Consider the following 10563-nt stretch of genomic DNA (forward strand, 5'->3'; position numbering starts at 1 on the left):
AATGCCTAGGCTTACTCAGGGCAGATGATTGGTATGTTAGATATCAGAATACTCTTATTTAAGCAGTTGTTTCTCTCTGTCTCGATCGGTGTTCTAGAAGCTTACATGCTTGGTACAGGTGGACATATGCTGTGGATGGAGTTACCAGGGTACAAAGGGCATGGTTCCTGCTATAGGTGCCTACAAACAAACTGGACAGAGGAAGCAAGCTCAGAAAAGCAAGAGCTGCTCTTTGGAATGTGGCAGCAGTGGAATGATGAAGCCCTGAGGATGATGTTAATCTGAGCACATACCTGGAGGCCATGAGGAATACTTGGTCAGAAGAATGAGCTGCTGAGGAAGAAAGGCAGGCAGGCCTGGCAGTATGGAGAAAGGCATGTAGGTGGGAACAGTCATAGGTACAGTGGGCTTGGCCCAGTGGCGGGAAAAAGCCTGCGTTTCCAACAGCGTCCCTGGAACAGGAGGCCTTACGTTGCTCAGCTGAGTTTTGTAAATGCCTCCTACTCCTCCCTTCTGAGAGTTAAATTCACCACGTGCACTAGCACGTGCACTTCCTAAGGTTTTAGGAAGTCCCGCAATAAAAACCCTGCCTAATCCAGTATTTCCCAACAGCTGTTAACATTTGTCCAGTGTTAGCTAGTCCAGTATTGCTTTTAGCTTTTCCAACTTCTTTGTCTCAACATATTATATCTTTTCAGTGTCAATGCATTGGGTTTTAAAGCCTTCACTTTGCATCAATTTACCAAAAGGACTTATCAAACGTGTATAAATATTTATGTGATATTTAATGAAACATTGCTTATTATAACAGTCATTAGAGACAAACCAAGTTGTCCAACAGTGGGAAATAGTTAAATCATGAGTCATTCACTGCCTCATATCAGCAACTAGTTTTTTCAAGGAATTTCAATGATTTGGGAGAACACTGGTGGTAAGACTAAAAAAATATTTTTAATCGAAGTATAATCTCTATAATATAGAAATATACAAAACGTGATTAATAGGAAGATAAAAACATAACATTCCAGTGTATATGCTTCCAGACTTTTCCTACTGAAATATTTTTAACAGACACTATCTTACTTTTCAAGTATAGCAACATGTATATATGTTTATATATTTATCTAGTGGCTCCCAAGGCATGTTAACTGTTTCTGTTAGTGCTTGAATTGTAAAATTCCAGGTCATTGTATTGGACTTTATACCATATGTTCTAAGTTTCTGTAAGGAGCATGTATTCAGTTTAGAACTGTGAAAACTAAGAACAAATGAAGCAGAAGCCGGGTTTTTCTGTTGTTGTCTGTAAGCTGGATTCTGCTCTGCGAGATCACCCTGTTGATGGGAAAACCAGCAGGTGCTGAGGTCCAGAGGCCTCAAGCTGCCTGGGTTAGCTGGTGGCCACGGGCAGTTCTCCTCAGCTGTTGGGGCCTCTCCATGTCTTATTATTAAGGACCACCTGCAATAATGTAATTTGAACATTCTGTACGCTTGAAAGTGCCAAATACAAAATTTCATCGGAGACGTCAAGCTAATTTGTAGACAAGAAAATCAGGTGGAGAGAAGCACATAGTTGTTTGGATGTGGGTGTGTAAACCAGGCCACTGCTGAGATTGTACTTTGTTTTTCCGAATTTCCTGGGATCTGAACACAGCAGGACTTGTGAGACCAAACTCCTGGGCCATGAAATGCCAAGCTGGTTGGTATAAACAACCAAGCAAGTCGTGGAGAAACAATACAAGGGGGTGGATAGTGAGCACACAGCCCACTTATAGGTTCTGACCTCTCAGGAAGGGGGCCTGGGGGTCCCTGATGCTTGTTGCCTGATAGGCTATGGCAGCAAAGAGGGAACGAGGGAACAGTATATGAAACAGTTCTCCATATTCAAAGCCACCGTGTATCTGCTCCTGGAGGGCCCTTTGACACAGCGAAGGGTACTTGTTCACTTCGTACTAGAGTTTGAAAATTTAGAGACACAAACCCACCCCTCTGTACGATGTACAGGGCAGACTGCTTTTCCCAGTGAAAGAAACAAGCGTCTAGAACTTAGTTCCTTGGCAGGGGCCGTCGTATGGTGCTTATGAGCCCATCCATTGGAATTGCTGGGCCTGGGGGTGAGTCCTCCTCTCTTGCAAGCTGTAGGCCTTGGGCAAGTTACTCCAGAGCTACAGTTACCTGTAAAATGGGCATGATAATGATAAACATTCCACAAAAGTGCTGTGAGGATTAAACGTTGTAACACATGGGTTGTGCCTAGCCCAGTACCTGTTGCATAGTAGGCACTCCTAGTAGGTGAAACAGATTTAGAATAATTTGTGGGTGAGATGATTGGTTTTTAAAGGGCATCTGTATAACCTGTGAGGTTGTGAACTAGAAAATGACCCAGGAGCCCTTCTCTGATATCCACATCCCTGCCCATGTGTGATTTTTAGAGCATCCTCCTCAAGTGGACTAAAGGCTTCAAGGCATCTGGCTGCGAGGGTGAGGACGTGGTTACACTGCTGAAGGAAGCCATCCACCGGCGAGAGGTGGGAGAGGCGTGACATGAGGCCCGAAGTGATCTGGGTGTTCAGAGCTGGGGGAAGTGTTAAGTGCAGTTGTGTTGGCAAAGGGAGAGTTAACCTAGTTCTTCAGCAGTTGGTGAGTGTACACTGTGTGTCAAGCCCTGCTCTTGGCAACTGGGGATTCAGGAACGCCCACAGAAAGCTCTTGTTATATAAACAATCCCATGAGCTAATGTCAGGTGCTCTTGAGCTATGAAGGAAGATGAAGTTGGGTGAGGACAGAGTGAGTGGGCTGGGGAAGGGCAGTCTTTTAAATAGCATAACCAGGGAAGGTCTCTGAAGAGGTGATATTTGAGCAGAGAAAATGAGCCCTGCCTTATAAGTTTTAGATACATTTAAATCTCCCTTGCAAGGGTCTGAAGGGAGAATATTGTGGTTCCTTTGTGGATTGGGATCTACTGTTGCTCTCAGGAGTTTGACCTGGATGTGGTTGCTGTGGTGAATGACACAGTTGGGACTATGATGACCTGTGGCTATGAAGACCCTCACTGTGAAGTTGGCCTCATTGTTGGTAAGGACTCGGGCTGTCCTTCCTGTGTGGGGACACACAACCCAGGGTGGGAGGATGGAAAGTGCAGAGTGAGGCCCTGACTGACGTCTCTTGATTGGCAGGCACGGGCAGCAATGCCTGCTACATGGAGGAGATGCGGAATGTTGAGCTGGTGGAAGGGGAAGAGGGGCGGATGTGTGTCAACATGGAGTGGGGGGCCTTCGGGGACAATGGATGCCTAGATGACTTCCGCACAGAATTTGATGCAGCTGTGGATGAACTTTCCCTCAACCCTGGCAAACAGAGGTAGGTACCCAACTGCATGTAGGCCTGGTACGTTCATCTCAGAGCTGAACAGTGATGAGTGATCTGGTCCTCCACAACAGCAAATCCTGGGACACTCATTCTCTTGAGATGTTAATAGAAGAGATTTCTTTGGAAAGGGCTTCTTGTCAAATACATCTGGAAAGTTCTGGGTTAAGTGCTTTTCCCCATGCTGGACTGTGATGCTCTTGAAGTCCAATTGGGAAAACAAATCACAACAGTTATGTTGCAAGGAGAATATCATATAGGGAACTGGTCACACAGGTTTTAGAGGGATGAAAAGACAAGAAGGGGATGCTGAGGAGCAGTTAGTACATGTAGCAATCAGCTCCTACCCTGAGGACTAGGAGAACAGGTGGGAGAGAGTATTAAAACCTAGATCTGGAACTTGAGGAAAAACAGACAGTTGAACCACCTGCTGCCATCAGGGTGAAGAAGCATTGCTGGGGTGAGGCAGATAGGAATAGGAAGCAATAGAAGCAAACTTCTTTCTCCTCCATCCATCCAGTATATAGCACCCTCTACCGTCATACTGGACAAGGGGGTAGCCCCAGCATCACAAAGCCCCTGGTATGGTGGGATCCCATTAGGAAGAGGTTGCACGTAGTGTTTCCTGACTAGATTAATCAGGGACCATACTTCTGCAGAATATACTTTGCAAAATATTTGTTTATAGTAGAAGTCACAGGCTAAAATGCCTCCAGGAGCCAGGCAGGCAACATTAATGAAAGAAACAGGCTGGAGTAAGACAAGATTGAATGATGATGGGGTTTTGGTTGAAACTGAGAATGTTGACTTTTTAAAGGCACTAGGTAGAGCCAGAAGACCCTCATGCCATTGAGTAGTCATGTTTCGTTCTAGTGGCCAGAACAGGGGTCTCCAGCTGGCACTAGTTACTTGAGCAATAAGTGATTAGGCTGAAGAGAAAGCATGCTAAATTCTCAGCAACGCAGGGGATTAAGACAGCATCTTACCCTTCTGGAAGTGTGGTGGGGTTTGGGTGTGCGTTCCTTCTTGAGGAGTTGGGAATAAGCCTTGGAAGGGAAATGAAACCACAAAATGGGGTCAATCTCAGGGAACCCCTTGGGCCTCAGGACACGTTTTACTGAAGGCTATGAGTCAGTATGTGTGGATGCCAGGAATCCTGCCTCAGTGAGTCAAATAGCATTTCCTTCCCACGAAGGGGAATTTGTATGCCTTCTACCTTCTAATGCGATGGGGGTGACGGAGCTGGTGTATCTCAGCACATCCCACCACCTTCCTTCTTAACCTCCATGAACATTACCTGCATTGCAGGTTCGAGAAAATGATCAGTGGCATGTACTTGGGCGAAATTGTTCGTAACATCCTCATCGATTTCACCAAACATGGGCTGCTCTTCCGTGGCCGCATCTCGGAGCGGCTCAAGACACGGGGAATCTTTGAAACCAAGTTCCTGTCTCAGATTGAGAGGTGAGAATTTAGGGCCTGGAATAGGATAGACTGTATATCCTCCTTTTCATGGACAGACAAGCTGGGATTTCCACAGTTCAAGTAAGATCAGGGTGTGGCTTACATAAAGGTCAGTTTAGTAGCTCACATGTTTGTATCTATATAGTGTTGTTTTAAAGTACGTTATGAACAGTTGGCATTTTAAGGGAAAATATATAATATTCTCATGAAAAATCATGGTAAGCTGGATGAGCCTGTGCAAAGAAGTATTGTTGGGTTTTAGACCAATTTCAAAGGTAGAAAGAAATATAGCTGCTCATAGAATGTAAATTGGAACGCACGGAGGAAGATAACCCACTAAAGCACTTTATGCTTGGCAAAAAGGTTCTTCTTAACTGCTGGCTGCAGTAATAAGGCAACCAGGATTGAGTGAGGTTGGCATGTCAGGCAATGCAGAAACATGCCTTGTGGCGGCTCATTAAAGCAAAGCCTTCTTCCTCCAGTCTAATGGTGGAGAAGTCTGCTCCAAATTAGAATACTGAATTTCAGAGCCTTTTAAAAATTAATGCTGTGTCATTATTACTCTCATGCATATAGGAAAACAGGAACTGGTTGGCGTACATGAGTGGGGCCCTAGGGCATCTGCACCAGTGAATAGAATATTGTTCTAGTTTGCATGTCTGTTTATTTTCTTCTTATAGTTTTATTTATCTTTGTTTCATAAATAGTGCACAGGTAGATTTCAGACAACCCAGAGGGGGGAGTAGAAATAGAACAGGCATTTAATGTTGGTGGGTGATGCCTGTTCTGCTGACCTGTGAACAATGAGAGATTGGACAGGAAAGGGCTTTGCAACTGAAAACTGTCGCATACGAGCATCATCACTGTCTTTACTGTCAATATTTCCAGATAAGTGGAATACATGGACAGTGAATTTCCTTTTGTTTTGAGTGTCAGTTTTGTAGCAGCAGAGCTCTACCTTGCCTGGGCAAAGTGGCATAAGGAGCTGTTTCTTCGTGTTCTCTCTGTGAGGGTCAGTGAGATGAGCACTAGTTCCTGAACTGAGTTTAAGAATGGAACCACCTCTCAGGGGCAGTGGCTTTTACCCCCAGCTCTCAGAAAGCCAGGTCCCCCAGAACCACTTCTGATGAAGGAGCCAGGCCCCGGAGAGGCAGGCCACCATGCCCTCTAGGTATGTGACTGACCACTCACTGTCTCCTCCTGGCCCAGTGACTGCCTGGCCCTGCTGCAGGTCCGCGCCATCCTGCACCACTTAGGGCTCGAGAGCACCTGTGATGACAGCATCATTGTCAAGGAGGTGTGCACTGTGGTGGCGCGGCGGGCAGCCCAACTCTGTGGTGCAGGCATGGCCGCCGTGGTGGACAAAATACGAGAGAACCGTGGGCTGGACACCCTCAAAGTGACAGTGGGCGTGGATGGGACCCTCTACAAGCTACATCCTCAGTGAGTGCCTGATCTCCACTCTTCCTGCCCATCTTTCTCCCTCTTTCTCACCCTTCTTTCCTTGCTTTACTTTCTCTCTCTCTCTCTCTTTATTTTATGGCAAATTATCAGACATTCCAAAGAGTGTATATAATATATATATATTATAGTTTAAAGATTAATAACTAGAAGTAGGTCTGTGTTTTACCACCCAGCTAGGAAGCCCCCTGTGAGCCCCTCCCAATTGCACCCTTCACTCCCCCCTACCATGAGTGAGTGCTGGGGTGATTAAGTCTATTGCTTTCTTTTCCCTCTCCATATAGCTACGTATGCATCTACATTGTTTAGTTTTACTTAATTTTGAACTTACCATATGACATCTTTTCTTTCGTTGACTGGCTTTTCTCACACCACATTTATGGTTTTGAGATGCATCCACACTGAAGTCTGCAATCACAGTTAATTCATTTTCAAGGCTGTATAGCATACCTCTGAATGACTATACTATAATTTATTCTAATGATGAATATTTGGGTTATTTCTAGGTTTTGACTATTACAAGCAGCGCTCCTGTCAACATTCTAGTAAATGTATGCTGGAACTCTGGATCAAGATTTTTTTCTACAGTCTAGGTTAGGGGTTGGCAGATTATAGCCACAAGTGTTTTTGTAACTAAAGTTTTACTGGAATACAGCCACACCCACTTGTTTATGTGCTGTCTATGGCTGCTTTCGGTTATAACAGCAGACCATACGACCTACAGAGCTCAAAATACCTATCGTCTGGCCCTCTGTAGAAGAAGTTTTCCACCCTCACCCGTGGTATGGAAGTACTGAATTCCCTTTTCTTTTTACTCTTTTTCCTGTCTTTCTCCATCTCTTCTCCCTTTTCTCCTCTCATCACTATTTCTCTTCTCCTTTCTTCCCTCACTTGCATATGTTGAATAAATTGTTTTAAAATTAGGAAGTGCCTCAGTCCCTCTCCCCTAGAAGCTCTTCAACTAAAAGTTAAAAGAATAGAGCTGTGCCCCTTGCCTGGACATGAGGTAGGATGGAGAGACTCATCGATTGAATTGTCACCTGCTGTCACCATGATTGTTTCAGGGAGCTGAGAAACTTGCCCAGAGTCTACACAGTTAGTGAAAAGACTGGACCTTGAGAAGTTCCAAGTTTCTCTTGTTGATGATCAGTGTCATTGTGAAAATAGGAACCTCAGTCCCAAGTGAGGGTCGGAAGGGGGACAGAAGTCTAGCCACCAGCACTGGGGCTTGGTGTTAGGAGCCTCTGTTCTCAGCTCTGCAGATGGGGAGGAGCAACTTGTCTGGTGGGGAGATGATGACGAACGGTTTCTTCCTCTAGTCCCATATCAGGAAGAATCTGTGATTTCTGTCATCTCTCAACACACCCTCCTAAGTCTGCTCCTCTTGCCTTTAATGACATTTTGGGTTAGATATGAGTCTGATGTGAGTTAATACCTCTGGAAAATAATAGAATATCACACATGTGGCACTTCATCCTTCCCTCCAGAGTTGATGAACAGGTTATATATACACTTCTGCAAGGTATGCTTGTGGCGTCCACGACTGTTGAACTTCTCTTTCACTGCTTAGTTTTAAGAACACAGCTTGCCAGAATCTCAGACTTTTGTCCTAGAGTTGAATCTTAGCTTCCCACTTGCCCACTGTGACATAGAATTTGGGCATGTTGCTGGTCTCTCCAAGTTTCAGTTTTCTGAAACACAATACATAATGTTTCATACATGGTAGCGTCATCCTCTTTCCCATCTCAATTATTCCTGGGGTTCCAGCATCACTTCTTAGGGTCCCATCTCTGAGGACACAAATCAATTGTGACTAAGGTATTTTTTCTGTCTTCTTCCCAACTTTTCCAGCTTTGCCAAAGTCATGCATGAGACGGTGAAGGACTTGGCTCCAAAATGTGATGTGTCCTTCCTGGAGTCGGAGGATGGCAGCGGGAAGGGGGCGGCTCTCATCACGGCTGTGGCCTGCCGCATCCGAGAGGCTGGACAGCGGTAGAGCCCCTGACATTGGAAGGACTTCCTCTGGTTTCCCTTATTTCCTGCTTTAAATTATAAGTTGATCCCCTTGTGTCAGAGACAGACCCCTTGGCTTTTCCTTGGCAGAGAGGACCTTATTGGACTGGGTTTTGTCTCTGTCTACTCACTAGAGTTTGGTACCCAAGGCTTAGCCCTCCTGAGATAAATACAGTTTGAAGTAAGGATTTGTTCCCACTTGTCACAACCATTACCATGGGTTCTCTTAAAACTTGAAAAAAAAAATTACCCTTTAGTAATCCCCCTGGCGAAATTCCATGTCCCTGTATAACCCTACAGGGTGGGGACACTAATGAAAAAATACGGTTGCTTCACCTTGGAGCCTGAACATGACATTTCTAGGTGGAGAGCATCCCCCAGCATGGAAGCTGATGCTATTTCTCCTCTCAGAGATCTGGGAGGTCTCCACTGACTTGAGCCTGATTCTCCCATAGGTGGGGAGGAGGGGCGGTAATGTAGGGGAAACCCATGGATAGCCATGTGGCAGCCCCTCTTCAACCTCATCTCTAAGCGTTTGCCTAGTGGGTTCCAGTGGATGCTGTTCCTGGAATCAAAGCATCCTGAGTCTGAGCAAGCAAAACCAAAGCTAAGAGTCCTGTGAGTGGGCTTGTTGTCACATCTCCTTGTGGGTTCACAAGTCATCCATAAGCAGTGGACCTTTGGGGGAGGGAAGACTTTTTGGTCTGTTTAAAAATTTTTTCCCGCAGAGGTGGAAACACTGTATTTTCATTTTAATTTATATTTGAAATTTATTTAGTTCATGAAGTACATCTGCTCCTTCATTTTGACACTGTACGTAACGGTCGGTTGTATGTAACGTATTTATATGTTAATTTGTTATGTCTGTAAATACACAGGGTCTCATTAGTAGATCAGTGTAGTTAAAGGATGGAAGATGAAGATACTGATTGGTTCCTAGAAATACCTCATTCATCTTCAGGAAAAGAAGGAAAGCCTCTTTAGGGTGAGTGAATGGCCAAGCAGCTCCTTGCCAGCTCCTTTCCCTGTAGACTCAGAAACTTGGAAGGTGGCTGGGGACAGAGTGAAGGAGGCTGGGGATATGGATTGAAGAAACCACGCTAACTGGCTGCTCAGTCTAGGGACTTTCCTGAAGCCATATTACATGAGATGCTAACAAAGGAAACAGGAATCATTTCAAATAGACTCTGCTTAGAAATCTTCATCCTTAGGGCAGTTATTAGTATTTTAAACCTCTCTAACAATACAAAGGAAGCCACCAAAAACATTGAAAAAATTGTCTAATTGTTGATAGCAAACCGAACCAAAACAAACAATCAAACAAACGAAACTTCAGGGACAACACTTTTGGTGGATTTGTGCCCTCCTAGCAAAGTTCGCCTTCAATTTGTTTTGTAAATGTTCTACAAGAGGTGTTGTCCACAGACTTCCTTACACTGAGCTGTTTTTACAAGAAGTGTTTATTTCAAACTGCTTGGTGCGGGGTTGGGGTGGTGGTGAGGGGAGACATAAAACCTTCCTTACCCTGCTGTTTAGAGTGCAGTTAATTCTGAATCTGAAAGCCACTTCTGCCCTAAAATGATCACACCCCCACACGTTAAACCTGAATACTTCATAATAAAGAGGGGATGGCCTTTTAACAATGTTGAGTAGGATACGAGGATCAAAACAGAAAAATGGAAAGACGCAACTCAACAGCACCCAATTTTTGCACATTTATCAAACTTGTACTGGAACAGTGTCTAGATTTATGTATCATTAAAGGATGCCCAAGAAATAGAAATGAACCTTAACTTTTAAACTTGAAAATTAGGCACCATCTATGAAATTGCACATTTCTAAAAGGTAGAGCTGTGTGTGTGGCTATTTAAGATGTGTCCTTGGTTTCCAAAAAGGAAAGCTGGAAAATGCAGTTTGAATGTTTGTGTTCCCACAGTTAGGTGACAGTTCCTTGCTGACGCTGCTTTGCCCGTGTAAATACATTGACTCTCAGTCTTGGACTGGGATGTGCTCAATAGCAGATCATCTCAAATCCTTGAGCCCTCAGTCTAGTGAAGATGTTGTCATGTACAATAAAGAACTAGTTGAATTAACTGTGTGATGTTAACTATTAATAAATTTTAACATTTTTCAAAATATTCAGTGTGTGATTCGTGAGCATTTTTCAAGAGTGCAGTCATCTTTTGAGCATATTAGTACTTCCTGGCCCGTCTGAGTAGTTGATGAGTGTTTTGATTTTGAGTATATGTGCTTGACAGGCAT

General features: G+C 44.4%; 1 protein-coding gene across 1 annotated transcript in view; it reads left to right on the forward strand.

The window, feature by feature from the left end:
* Positions 1-8284, forward strand: part of HK2 (hexokinase 2) — a gene marked incomplete at both ends in the record, with an annotated part of 59086 nt that extends 50802 nt beyond the window's left edge. Inside the window, 6 exons of the mRNA XM_082851343.1 lie at positions 2430-2525; positions 2973-3072; positions 3174-3357; positions 4672-4827; positions 6037-6270; positions 8140-8284. Of these exons, the coding sequence (XP_082707469.1) occupies positions 2430-2525; positions 2973-3072; positions 3174-3357; positions 4672-4827; positions 6037-6270; positions 8140-8284 (915 nt within the window). The remainder of the gene's footprint in view (positions 1-2429; positions 2526-2972; positions 3073-3173; positions 3358-4671; positions 4828-6036; positions 6271-8139) is intronic.
* Positions 8285-10563: the final 2279 nt, after the last annotated feature.

Source organism: Leucopleurus acutus, assembly GCF_964270905.1.
Source record: "Leucopleurus acutus genome assembly, chromosome: 12".
In the NCBI taxonomy this organism is placed as follows: Eukaryota; Metazoa; Chordata; class Mammalia; order Artiodactyla; family Delphinidae; genus Leucopleurus; species Leucopleurus acutus.